General features: G+C 48.1%; 5 protein-coding genes and 1 non-coding gene across 6 annotated transcripts; 3 read left to right on the top strand and 3 right to left on the bottom strand.

The window, feature by feature from the left end:
- The first annotated feature begins 549 nt into the window (after positions 1 to 549).
- Positions 550 to 639, top strand: VTN77DRAFT_t94. Its single transcript has one exon. It is a non-coding gene; the product is annotated as a tRNA-Arg (tRNA).
- Positions 640 to 3,205: 2,566 nt separating this feature from the next.
- Positions 3,206 to 4,739, bottom strand: VTN77DRAFT_5851 (uncharacterized protein; the record flags this gene model as incomplete). The annotated part of the gene is made up of 6 exons (XM_069422064.1): positions 3,206 to 3,262; positions 3,319 to 3,702; positions 3,759 to 3,831; positions 3,888 to 3,950; positions 4,001 to 4,315; positions 4,363 to 4,739. 6 exons carry the CDS (start codon positions 4,737 to 4,739, stop codon positions 3,206 to 3,208), a joined length of 1,269 nt encoding a protein of 422 aa, XP_069276729.1.
- A 362-nt stretch (positions 4,740 to 5,101) lies between these two features.
- Positions 5,102 to 5,466, top strand: VTN77DRAFT_5850 (uncharacterized protein; the record flags this gene model as incomplete). Its single annotated transcript, XM_069422063.1, has 2 exons — positions 5,102 to 5,264; positions 5,336 to 5,466. 2 exons carry the CDS (start codon positions 5,102 to 5,104, stop codon positions 5,464 to 5,466), a joined length of 294 nt encoding a protein of 97 aa, XP_069276728.1.
- Positions 5,467 to 5,553: 87 nt separating this feature from the next.
- Positions 5,554 to 5,932, top strand: VTN77DRAFT_5849 (uncharacterized protein; the record flags this gene model as incomplete). The annotated part of the gene is made up of 2 exons (XM_069422061.1): positions 5,554 to 5,711; positions 5,758 to 5,932. The coding sequence occupies 2 exons, from the start codon at positions 5,554 to 5,556 to the stop codon at positions 5,930 to 5,932; spliced, it is 333 nt and encodes a 110-aa protein (XP_069276727.1).
- A 3,411-nt stretch (positions 5,933 to 9,343) lies between these two features.
- On the bottom strand, positions 9,344 to 10,609 carry VTN77DRAFT_5848 (uncharacterized protein; the record flags this gene model as incomplete). Its single annotated transcript, XM_069422060.1, has 1 exon — positions 9,344 to 10,609. The coding sequence occupies one exon, from the start codon at positions 10,607 to 10,609 to the stop codon at positions 9,344 to 9,346; it is 1,266 nt and encodes a 421-aa protein (XP_069276726.1).
- An 897-nt stretch (positions 10,610 to 11,506) lies between these two features.
- Positions 11,507 to 12,599, bottom strand: VTN77DRAFT_5847 (uncharacterized protein; the record flags this gene model as incomplete). Its single annotated transcript, XM_069422059.1, has 4 exons — positions 11,507 to 11,830; positions 11,901 to 12,226; positions 12,314 to 12,424; positions 12,512 to 12,599. 4 exons carry the CDS (start codon positions 12,597 to 12,599, stop codon positions 11,507 to 11,509), a joined length of 849 nt encoding a protein of 282 aa, XP_069276725.1.
- Between the last annotated feature and the right edge of the window lie 847 nt (positions 12,600 to 13,446).

Raw genomic sequence — 13,446 nt, 5'->3', positions numbered from 1 at the left:
CTTGACGTCCTACTGCGTCCTTGGTCCCTTATCTTATCAGTAACTGCGTCCCAATCACGTGACCTGGTTTCCTTTAGCCCTGTCTGCCTTGCGGGGTCATGTTTCATCATGCGCTGCTGTGTTGGACAGCCTCCTATTTTGTTGGTTCGTAACAGGTCTATTAGGTATCTACATTCCATCAGCTACTTAAGTAGGTTGTTACAGCTGTCCAGTTACTGTAGTTGCTATAGCGTGTATGTGTATGTGTGTACTCCATACATGTGTGTGGATGTTTCGGGTTCGATTGGATGGTATACGTTATCTCTAATAATAGGCTAGAGTACCTTATAATAAGGCCTAGAAGATACTCTTTATCCTTCTCTAATAGTTACTTTACTAGCTTTCTAAACATTAAAGGAATAATATATTAAAGAAATATATGTTATCTATATTATTCTATAGAGGAGGTATAAATTGCATTCTATTTAAGCATGCCTTAATTAGGAAGTAAAGAATGTTAAAAATATATAAAAAATTTATACTACTGATAAGAACTATATCAAGTGGAATGGCTCTGTGGCCTAATGGTTAAGGCGTCTTACTTCTATTCAGGTCAGATTGATAATAAGAAGATTCCCGGTTCGAGTCCGGGCAGAGTCGGTAGGGAAATTTTTTCTTTTTTCTCCCCTTGCTCAATGTCGTGAGCCTTACTGGCTTTAACATTAAATACTAGGAACAAGACCGAGGATCTTACTCCAAGCCATGAAGAAGCGACAGGGAGAAAGAAGAAGATTCCCTTTCATTATAAGCATATCTGCAAAGGAAGACAGTCGCCAATCTTCTGTTGGATTGCAGAATTTCCTTCACAACTGCCTGGGACTGTTACGCCTAATGCCAATTGGTTCGTCCTCTTTTTTGAGACTGTCTTCATATTTGCCCTGGATACCTACACCGAACCAATAGGTGTAGAAGAGGCATGGGCTAACTCCATAGTCACAGAGAGATACAACAATATTATGACGAAGTATGACTTTTATCAAACTTCCTGGGCAGGCCTCAACCGAGCATTGCCTGTAAGGCAGGGTTTTTCTGCAATCATAACGGGCCGGAAGTGTCAAAACTGTCACTCAAGACACACAAGACAGCATTGGTACCTTGCCTCAAAGGAGGACTACCTTGCAGGAGTCATATGCAAAACCTGTTATTGTTATCGATTGATTCATAACGCAGACCGTCCTAAGAGACTCTGGGATTTCCCTGGTAGGGTCTGCTCCAATCCTCAATGCCTCGAAACTGATCCACCATCATGGAACAAAAGTCCAACAGACCCAGATAAATTCGTCTGCCATGATTGCTATTTATATTGGAAACATCACTTCAAAGACCGCCCACAGGATGAAATCTTTGTTCGACTCAAAAGTATTATGGCCATAAGAATCAGTTAAGGGAGCTCAGGAACCGCAAGACTTGCTGGTGGGTGAAGAACAATTAGTTGAACATGAGAGAGTTTGGACCACGAGTCTTGAGGAGCGGCTCTGTAAAAAAAATGTCATATGGTTGCTTATGCTTCTAGAAAGGGAAAGGGTGAATCACCATATCTGCCGGTTGTCAAATTTCGAATTCAGAACCTGGAGATCAGATGCGGGATTTGTCAGTCTTTATATGCATATGGCTGGTCATTTTCAAATTTGCCCATTTGTTCTGATAAGTGCATTCCTCATGCTGAGGACTTACCAGATACAAAGCGTTACCAGGATATAGTCAATGATCGCATTCATTCGATTAGAGAAATCCGGGCTTACTTCAAAGAAGTGCACAATCTTGAGACAGACCTTGCAGCGGTTGCAGCAGCCAAGGGCCTATCTGGCTTTGGTACTGGCTCAAACACAGACACGGCCTGACAGAAGATATAGAGGGGAAAGAATATCAAGTATGAGGAAGGTCGGAAGATTATAGAAAGAAATTCTGACTATGAAAGGTATTGTCAATAGAGTCACATCAGTATGGCTTTGTTCATTTTTGGTAGCAATCTCAGCAGGGGTTAATCATGTTAGGGACTTATGACACAGCAGTAGAACCGAAATTTTATACCTAGAATGCTAGCGTCTGTAGTTTCTTTTTAGCAGACTCTTCTCTGCCTAATTATTGAATAAGTGATGGTCAATTCTGTAAGAGATTTATGTTGTGTACTACCTTTAAACAACTATGTCATGCTTTTACTCAGGAAGGATGGGATTACCAACAGGATAATCGAATGCATTACAACAAATTAACATGTACAGTATACATAGCCAAAAACATCCACGAGGTATTTATATTGTCTTATTGATAAGCCTCTTCCCCTCCCTACTCATCTCCTTGTCTACTAGAATCTAGGGCGTTTGTGGTGTTGAACCTCTCTTGGAGCCATTTCACACCCTTCTTAATCCCTTTTCCTTCACTATCATTGGCAGCATTTACTAATTCAATATGCTTTCCCCAATCGTTTCTTGTTATAGGCGAGGTCTAGTAAAAAGAGAAAATAGTAGTAGATTAATAGAAAAGCCTTGTGACTAGTAGACTACTTTTTATAATAGTTAGAGCTAATAAAGGAAGAAACAGGGAAAAAAAAAAAGAGAGCAAAAATAGTAAAAGAAAGGAAAATCCCAGACTGATGATAGTGTAAACTTGGCAATGATAGAAGATCAGGGAGTAATGGTGAGAAACCAATAGCAGGGAATTAAGTGTCAACAGAAACGATAAGATAATGACTGAATTTTGACTACTTAGAACGCTAGAACTCCTAGTAATATATGTATAATATGAAAAAAAAAATAGTGATGATTCTTATGCCAAAAAACCATGGTGGTCGACCAGTTGCCACCTCCTTCTTTGTTTCGGGTACCTGCTTGCTTCACGGGGACCCCCAGGCGCTGACAGCAACCATAAATGGGGAGAGGTAGGCATCTAGGTAGCTGTCAAGATCTAACTCCTTTTTTTCTTTATTTTTTTGTCCCGCGGTAGGAGCGGAAGGATAAGGGGGGGAAAAAAAAGCTCATTCACAGGATGCTCCCGATTTAGTTTTCTGTGTTTCTTTCTTTGATCTAAGAATATACAGTCCATTTCCTGTTTGGGATAGTACTAGTGACTACTGACTATGGTCTATACGATGTGGCGCAAATAGAACGAAAAATTGAAAAATACTACTGCTCAACTGAATGTTAAGTCTCGATATGATACTGTAATATTAAAAAGCAGAATCCTGTTTGGTGGTCTTGTTGATCGTATGATAGGCCATTTCGAACTATATCCATTATCAGCTACCAGACCAGTCAGTCAGTCCGCTGAGATGACACTCACCTGCTCATTCGTCTGACATATCAACACCCGCGGACTCTTCCCCATCTCCTTCGAGATCTCCGTCACCGTTGTCGCCGTATCGTCCGTCGCGCCCTGGCCATTCTTGGTCGGATCGATCGCAAACCCCAGACAGCGACATTGCTGCACCACGGCCTGCCGCAGCAGGGCGCTCCGCTCGCCTATGCCGCCGGAAAACACGATCGCGTCGACCTGGCCGTCTACTTTCACGAAGTAGTTGCCCACGAAGCCCGCGATGCGGTCGACGAAGATGTCGAAGGCTAGTTTGTGGGCTTCCGACGGGGGGTTTTCGACTGCTATCTGGGAGAAGTCGGTTGTGCCGGTGAGGCCTTTCCAGCCGGATTGTTTGTTGAGGATCTCTTCTGCCTGCGATCTGTTAACGAACGGTAATAGTAGTGGTTATTGATTTTCTTTCTACCTACAGTGCTGATGTGCATTTCTCGGGTGCTCGACGGGCTCAAACTGCTCGCATTGCTGGTATAGTGGAACACAAGACTGGAATGACAGCGTCAGACATATTTGGATTCTATAAAGTTCTGACAGGTGTCTACCTCGGATCGATGTCGCCGGTGCGCGTCGCACCCGGTAATCCAGCAAGAGGCGTAAGGCCCATCCTCGATCATAGGTCAGAAATAAGACGACATAGACAGCTGACATGACTTACGAAGTGTCTATCGACTTTCCATCTTGGATGACGCACATGGAAGCGCCGCTTCCAAGATGCAACACGATCAGACTGGTCTTCTCCTGGGGCTTGCCCAGGTACTCTGCCACTGAGCGGAGGATGAACGAATAGCTGATCCCGTGGAACCCATACTTGCGCAATCCACATCTGACAGCAATTTCCTGGTTGATCGGGTACGTCCTGACATGTTTCGGTAAGGTTTTGTGGAACGCCGAGTCAAAATACGCGATGTTCCTCACGTTGAGGAGCTCGTGCATGCACGTGCGAATGATCTCGAGGGCGGAAAAGTTATGTCTGCAGTTGTCAGATCTACTCGATCAATTGTAGGGGTATACACATACAGCGGAGCAAGATCCTCAATTTTCTTCAGATGATAATACGTCTCCTCGTTGATTTCGATCGCATCGGGATAGTCTCCCCCATGCACCACCCGGTGGCAGATATACGCGAGATCCTCGACGCTGGCCACCTCCGACAGCTCTGGATCGGACAAGCAGCGCTGCAGCAGGAACTTGAAGGCGTCCGGCGGCGTGCTCAGACTCTCCTTCAGCGTTTCTTTCCTCTCGCTCGTCCTCGTCCGGTACTTGAACTTCTGCGGCGGGGCAGTAATTCCGGAGACTTCGGCGTCTGCAATTGCTCGGGGAGGCTTCTCCATGGCGTAGAAGTTGATCTTCACCGAGGACGAGCCTGCGTTGACGGACAGGATTGTTTTAGTCATGTTGAATCAACGCTTGAAAAAAAAATAGACGAAATTTAGACAAAATCCAGAATCAAATCCATCATATCAATATCGCATGACATGCCATGTGTTGCCGATAAACATTGAACCTTGTCAAAGCGACCAGCTCAACGACATGGTGACGTAGAACGAACTCTGCCAGGAAGCTCCGGATGTGATTGAAACCGACAACAAGGTACTTCAACGTGGAAATAGATTCTGCAGTTCTCAGTATTCTCTGGCTATTTTGATGTATAGTTTCCTAAATTTGTTGGGTGTACTTCGTCAGCTGTCTTGCTCATCATTACCTACCTAGGTAGGTACTTGTCTGAACTATATACTGTACCATATCCACCACCGCCATGCCAGGAGAGATCATCGACAAACCAAATCCCGAACCATTGCCATCGCATCTCCCTGAGATTCTCGATGAGCTGAAGGTCAAGCTGGACCTCGTGGCCCTCGAACAGAGTGCCTGCGATGCGTTGCTCAAATTCCGCCGGGCGGCCTGCTACATTGCCGCGGGTGAGCTTGAATCACTTCCATTATAACCCTGTCAATTGAAAATAAAGTCGCGTGTTTCTAACGCGTCACAGCAATGATCTTCCTGCAAGACAATGTGTATCTCGAGCGAGAGCTCAAACCAGAGGACATCAAGCCTCGATTACTTGGCAAGTCTGAGCCCAACCTCCATAACCGACCCCAGTCGACATTTTCTATTTTCTAACGTAGAAAAGGTCATTGGGGAACCTGTCCCGGGCTTATCCTTGTCTACTCTCATCTGAACTATCTGATCAAGGAATATGGCCTCGACATGCTGTATGTCGTCGGCCCTGGTCACGGTGCACCAGCCATCCTGGCTTGTCTCTGGCTCGAGGGCTCTCTCCAGAAGTTCTTTCCTCACTATTCCCGCGATACCAAAGGCCTGCACCGGCTGATTTCGACCTTTAGCACGACTGCTGGTCTTCCTAGGTATGCGTCTGCTCAAGTATGACGTTCATTCATTAATATCATCCAGCCACATCAATTCAGAAACCCCCGGCGCCATCCACGAGGGAGGCGAGCTTGGATACGCCCTTGCTGTCTCATTTGGAGCAGCGATGGATAATCCAAATCTTATTGTTGCATGCGTGGTAGGAGATGGTGAGGCTGAAACCGGCCCGACAGCGACGTATGTCTTCTCAGCCAAGTAATCTATTTCAAACGAGGTTGATCCGTTCTCAGGAGCTGGCATGCATACAAGTATCTCGACCCGAAAGAGTCGGGGGCTGTTCTACCGATCTTACATCTGAATGGGTTCAAGATCAGCGAACGGACGATCTTCGGATGTATGGACGACAGGGAACTCACAGCTTTGTTCTCGGGGTACGGATACCAACCTCGCTTTGTTACGGACCTCAATGATATTGATACAGACCTTCACCACTCGATGGTGTGGGCCATTGGAGAGATCCATAAGATCCAGAAAGCAGCCCGTGAGGGGAAACCAATTACGAAACCTAGATGGCCGATCCTGATATTGCGAACACCAAAGGTGCGTAGAACCCAAGTCTGTCTGATCAATATGGTTAATATCCCCGCAGGGATGGTCTGGGCCCAAGAAGATCCATGGCAAAATCGTGGAAGGATCTTTCAATTCACACCAGGTGCCCCTTCCAAAAGCGAAGAAAGACAAGGAGGAATTACAAGCCCTTCAGGAGTGGCTTTCTTCATATGGGCCAGAGGAGCTTTTCACCGAATCAGGATATGTAGTCGATGCAGTAACGTCGATCATCCCGAAGGATGACAAAAAGAAACTGGGCCAGCGAGAGGAAGCGTATTGCACTTACTATCCCCTCGATCTTCCCAATTGGATGGACTTCACGGCCGAGAAGGGATCGCAGGAGAGTACGATGAAGGTGACTGGGAAGTTCATCGACCAGGTCTTCCTTCGCAACCCGCATACGGTGCGGCTCTTCAGCCCGGATGAACTGGAGAGCAACAAGCTGGATGCATCTCTCAACCACACAGGCCGAAACTTCCAATGGGACCAATTCACGAAGGATCAGGATGGCCGCGTCATCGAAGTCCTGAGCGAGCACATGTGCCAGGGTTTCATGCAGGGCTACACGTTGACCGGTCGCACAGGGATCTTTCCGTCTTATGAGAGTTTCCTGGGGATCGTGCATACTATGATGGTGCAGTATAGCAAATTCAACAAGATGGTATATACTCTGAGAATCTCTTCTCTCCGCTGTCACTGCGTCGTGCCTCTAGCTGACTTCCACAGGCGCGAGAGACAGGCTGGCACGGCGACGTCCCCAGCCTCAACTACATCGAAACGAGTACGTGGACTCGCCAGGAGCACAACGGCTTCTCGCACCAGAATCCCTCCTTCATCGGGGCGGTGCTCAAGCTCAAGCCCTCTGCGGCCCGGGTCTATCTGCCCGCGGACGCCAACACGTTCCTCTGCACGGTTGCCCACTGTCTCCGATCCAGGAACTACATCAACCTGATGGTGGGCGCCAAGCAGCCGACGACGGTGTTCCTCAGTGCCCAAGAAGCAGAGAATCACTGCCGAGCGGGAGCGTCAGTCTGGAAATTCGCCAGCACGGACGAGGGCCTGAACCCGGACGTCGTCCTCGTAGGCATTGGCACCGAGCTCATGTTCGAAGTCATCTACGCCGCGGCCATCCTGCGCAAACGCATCCCAGAGCTGCGCGTGCGTGTCATCAACGTGACGGACATCATGATCCTGGAAACGGAGGGCTCGCACCCTCACGCCCTAGCGGACGACAGCTTCGACGCGCTGTTCACGCCCGACATCCCCATCCACTTCAACTACCATGGCTACTCGACCGAGCTGCAGGGCCTGCTGTTCGGACGGCCCAACCTCGAACGCGCCACCATCGCAGGCTACATGGAGGAAGGCAGCACGACGACACCGTTCGACATGATGCTCGTGAACCAGGTGTCGCGCTTCCACGTCGCCAAGGCAGCGGTCCGAGGGGCCGCGAAGCGCAACGAAAATGTGCGTATTCGTCAGCAGGAGCTGCTGTCGGAGCTGGACCATAATATCGTCGAGACGAGGCGGTATATCATCGACCATAAGAAGGGTAAGCCGTTTGACATGCAGACTCATCGTCCTGATTTTTTCTGCCCCCTCGACCTGGTTTGGCTGTGGAAGAGGAGCTCAGCTGACGGAATTCTAGACCCGGACGACATGTACTTGATGCCTACATTTACCTAGCGAGGAGATGTACACAAGATGGATGATGAATAACGAGGAAGCCAGTGGATAGATGGGCTAAAATCGGACTTGGTCGGAGAGAGAAAAGAGGGGGGGGGGGGGGGGGGGGGGAGGAGGAGGAAAATATTTAAATAAATAGCATGCTTGCTTCATTCCTTGCCCTTGAAGGGGGATCTGGATCTAATCTGAACTGGACAAAGAGAAAAATTACAACAGTACAATAGATAGATAGATATAAGATTGACATGTGGTGAGATAATATGAGATGATAAAGCGTAGAACCTATCCCTATTTTTTTTATTTTATGCGGACTAGGATCGATCCTACCTAGTTAAGTTAATGTAATAAATAATAAATTAATATAACTGATTAACTAAATTTCTCAAAATGGAACAGTGAAGATGATCTATTTTTGACTATGTAAAAAAGATAATGGCTAAAGATCATCAGAATCATGAGAATCATATGCTAATTGTAACTTATAAACCCAAAAAGAGAAAGTCCCGGGAGGGTCGACCCGATCAAAAGGTTCTAACCTGTTCTTCCAATTGTGAGTCGAAGACTCAGAATGGTCGTTTGCTTCACTTCACTTCTCAGGTGAGAAGAATCACTTTGATTCCATGGTAGAACTCATAGTGCTGGTAAGAATATCTATCCCCTATATATACTATAAAACATTAAAATCCGTTTTTTGCACACTCACATGTTCTATAAAAAAGCAACATACTCTGTATACATAAGCATCCCGCACTAAATTTATTCATAAAATCTGCCTAGCCCCTATATATATTAGTAAATAGAGGCAAATATATTACTAAGGGATATGGCAAGAATAATATATAGTAAGGAATATAGGCAGGGAGCCCATCTGAAAAGTAGATAATAAAGACTACTTAATATAAAAAGAATATGGTAAAGAGAATACTCTATAGAACAGGTATTTTTTTCTCTTCAAAGTCCAAAATCAGTCGAGCAAAGCGAGACTCCGTAAGGCTTGTATGTTATATATCAATAAGTAAAATAAAATGAAATGAAATGAAATAACCCCCGGGGGAGGAAAAAAAATCTCGCTTTGATTGATTGATTGATCGATCGATCGATCGACTCGAGGATCTATGATTTTTCTGATAATATCCTTCCTTCGTTGAGGTCTATCTGTTGTATCTATATAAGATTAGTTGGGTAGTTAGAGTTAGTTAAATCTATTGGCGTTGATGATGGATAGATAGATATCCTCCCGAGCATGGCTGTTCCCTTACGCCGTCTATTATTTATTCCCGCTGGAGAGAGGACAGAAAAGGGCCCAGAAAAAAAAGGGAGAAACAGAGAGGAAGGACGAGGAGAAAAAAAAAAGAAAAACATTATATTCAATATTTCAATGACCGTTGAGCTCTCGCTGCTGTATCTCTCGCTGCTGTATCTCCCGCTGATGCAGCTGTGGTTGTTGCTTTTTCGATGTCGTCGTCTGCTTCCGTTTCTGCATCACCTGCTGACACTTCACCACGAATCCCAACGGGGCATCCGCGCGGAAGAACAGTCGCATGTTATCGGCCGTGTCTTCCATCGTCGCCTGGGCGCGCGGAAACAATGCCGCCTCGTACGCAGCCACCGCCGCATCCAGCTTCTCCCGCGACCCTCCCCTTCCGCTCCCCAGCGACGATGCAATCCGGTTGGCGAGTTCCACTGCATCCAGGAAGGCGGCGTTGACGCCTTCGCCTGAGAAAGGCGTCATCAGGTGCGCGGCGTCCCCGATGAGGGTGAACCCCGGGCGGTGCGCCCACTGGAAGTCCGTGGGCATCATGTAGAGCGTCCAGGGCCGGCGGTCCTCGTCAGCCACTTCGATCCATTCGCGAAGGATGGGCGACCAATCTGGGTATTCCTGGAGGAAAACCTTCTTCAGCTCCGCGGTGGAGGGATATCGGGCGTGCAGATCGATCGCCCACGTCTCGGGTTTCTTGCTCCATGCATACACCCTCATCCCTTTGTCTCCCAGACGCTGTGCCTGGATCGCTTTCCCGTCTGACCAGCAGAAATAGCTGCCTCTGCCCACGAACTTCGCAATATGCGGGAACCGGGACTCGACATCGGCAATCTTGAACTCGAAACCTGCAATCCCCGAGTATAACGGCCTCACGTCGGTGAGAAGCGGACGGACCCGGCTGCGACCGCCGTCCGCCCCGATGACGAGATCGAACGGACCCTGGATCTTCCCCGACTGGAATTCGAGACACCCGTCCGGGTCGGCGGCGATCAGACAATGGTCCCATTGGATGCACTCTGCAGGGATCGATTCCAGCAACATCCTCCGCAGAACCTCGCGGTCGATCTCCGGACGGCGCTCTCCTCCCATGTAACCGTCCTTCCGAAAGTCCAACACGGGCACGGCCGTCTTGTCTGCCATGATCAGGTCGTCTCCCTCATATCGCGCATGCTTGAGAAACTGAGCGAACAGGCCGGCCTCTTTCATGGCATACAGCCCACTGTTCTTATGCAGGTCCAGGGTCCCTCCTTGGCTGCGGAAGGTCGCAGATTGTTCTCTTTCGAATATCGTCACGGGAATTGACTTCTGGAGCAGCAGCCGTGCGAGCATAAGACCGGCTGGACCCGCGCCAATGATGGCGATTTTAGGAGTCCAAGACATTTTGCTCGGCATAAGTTCGGGAGCATCCAGTAAAGCTTGTTGAACGAAGAAGAAAGACAGAGATGCCAGCACTGTGGGCTGGACACCTCAAAGAGGTTGGATGTGCAGACACTCGAACAAAGGACGAGTAAACGAAGATGTCACGGGCAAACTGGAATGAACATTGTAGTGGAAATGAATTAGAGGAGGGGTCTCCGTTTACTGTTAAGAACGCCAAGAATGCATGTCATCTTGTAGTCTGATGCAGAGTGTCTTTGCGCGAGTGGTGCTGTACTCTTTTGGCTGCAAGCGGAGCTTCTCCCTGTAGAACAAAGAAAAGGCTTTAAAGAATCCCGCTGATAAGCCTGAAAATCATTTCCCTGATCAGGGCTGGGGAGGGCTTGGAAGGCTGCATGAAGTAAGGTGTCGGCGCGACTGGAATGCGGATCCAGATCCAGATAGCGCGAAGCTTTCTTTGACGCAAGGAGGAATCCGCCAGGGTTGCAGGATCCTCCGACCAATGATGAAGAAATTTGTTAAGGGACAGAAGGCTAAAAGAGAAAAACAAGAGTCCTCTTAAACCTGATTCGGCAGTTACTTCTCACCTCAATATTTCCATTTCCGGCCGACTGTAACTGGATTCTCTGCAGTTTTCATTAGCCAGCAACAGAACTATACCTGAATTAGTGAAATTATTCTTCTAGGCAAAAGAGGTCTTTCTGCACACTGTAGGGGCTCTCAGGGTTGAGTAGGTGGGCGTAGTTGACGCTGCGTCCGACAACAGTGGCTTAGATAAGCACCTGCGAAGAGTCCTGAAGTCGATTCAAACAATCCAAAAAGTTGATCATATAATTGAATAGTGTTCTGATAAGCTATATAACAGAAGTGGCTGAACTTAAGCACGGAATGCAGGCTACATTACCAAGCCGTGTGCCCCCCGTCCACTCTCAGGTCCGCCCCGGTCATGAAGCTACTGCCGTCGCTCAGAAGGAAGATTATCGGCGCCCGATATTCATCAGTCGTCGACAGACGATTGAGCATGTTGCCAGCGGACCATTCTTGCTCCCGACTCGGCTTGGCTGCCAGCGACTTGGCAGTCATCGCGGTCCTGATGTAGCCGGGGCTGATCGTGTTTACCCTGATCAGAGGATGTCCAGGTCGGCTGCCCCATTCTGCGGCGAGGGAGCGACCCAGCTGCAGAACAGCTGATTTGGAGGAGTTATACGCGGAGTTATCGACGCCCTACAACGTTTTTCAGAACGAAGAAATCAAAATAGTTTCCCACGCTCGGAACTCAAACGAATCCACGTACTCTGTTAGTGATCGAGCCGCTCATACTGGCTACCAGGACCATGCTCCCGGAGACACCTTGTTTGGTCATCTCTCGCGCAGCAGCCTGGGCAACGATGAAGGTACCAGTCAGGTTGATGTCGACGACCCGGCGAAATGCGTCGATAGAGTAATCCACGGCAGAGACAGCTCTCGAGATCCCCGCACAGGTCACGACTCCCCGCAAGGGATACCGTAACGTCGGCATGGCTTTGTCGAAGACATCACGTATCTCGTCGGCATTGGTCACGTCGGCTCTGTAGTATGTGATCTTTGTGCCATGGCGTTCAGCAATGGCTTGGACTTTGGCTGGGTGGGATGGATTGTTAGTGCTCGAGTGCCCAGAGCATCGTAGAATGAGGATTCTCTGGATGCGGTTAAGGAAAAGTCACATACCCCATCCAATCTCTGGTGGGTGTTCCTGAATGTCAAGGCAGATAACATCCCCTCCACTTTCCAGTACTGAACCGGCGACTTCGAGGCCTAGAGCACCTCCGCCTCCCGTAACTGTGTGGAGAGAACAACGATCAGACTAGATGCTTTGAACCTTCCGACTAGGGGCCTGTATGAATTTATAGATGGATCAATGCTCACTCAGGATAGTCCGTTCATCGAGTCGGAAGAGATCCCGAGTCGACACGTCAGGACCCCCAACGCGCGGTTTAGTCTCTCGATTGTCCATCTGTCAAGTCTCTGCGCTTGTTTATGTTTGCAGAAGAGAGCAGAAGAGTCGACACTGCAATGTCTCCAAAGGATGTGCTTCAACCAGAACCCACTTTGGCTTCGTTGGAAGATGTCCGTGGAATCCAAGGTCCAAAGAGCATCTCCAAGAGATTTAAACCCGTTCCCTGCCTCAAGTCAGGGAAGCGCGATAAGGATGTGACCGTTGTTGAATCGACTGCATCTCCCAGATTCGTGTCACGATGTTTGTGGAAGTCTTGTCCAAGTCAAGTATGTACATACATACATACCCCGCGGGCGAACGATGGCCAGTCTGGTGTAAAATTGGCCAGTCATTTTCTACTTCGGTCAGAAAGCCGAGTAGAGATATGGTCCGGAAGCAAACTCTCCCGATCAACTTCCTAGACGTGGACAGATAGTCTCAGACTGCTGTGAAATATATCGCTGGATAATTTGTCGCCCTGTAAGTCTCCAATTAATAGACATCGGTGACAAAGCCGTAGACGATATCTCTTTTGGCTGAATGGTCGCAAATTCGCAATTTCCATTAGGATTCACTATTTCCGTCCTACAAAGGAAGCATGTGTATCATCACGATTTTTATTGCTTTTTCTTGTTATCGCAGCAAGACGTCGAATTCGATGAGTATCTTAGCCAAGACATTGGAAACACGGCGATTCTGAGGCCAAAATCCGAGCTCAGGCACTGGCTGTCGCAGAATCAGAGAGCTGTATGAGTTGCTTGAAGTTGTCCAATGATCGACGAGGATGTTGTTCGACGGCCCGTGCAGGGGCTTATTTAGCTCACGACAGATTATCAAGTCAGCCTTCGCATGCCATCTGCTGAAG

This window comes from Rasamsonia byssochlamydoides (genome assembly GCF_041956645.1).
Source record: "Rasamsonia byssochlamydoides strain NRRL 3658 unplaced genomic scaffold VTN77scaffold_42, whole genome shotgun sequence".
In the NCBI taxonomy this organism is placed as follows: Eukaryota; Fungi; Ascomycota; class Eurotiomycetes; order Eurotiales; family Trichocomaceae; genus Rasamsonia; species Rasamsonia byssochlamydoides.
This window is presented reverse-complemented; position numbering and strand designations above follow the sequence as displayed.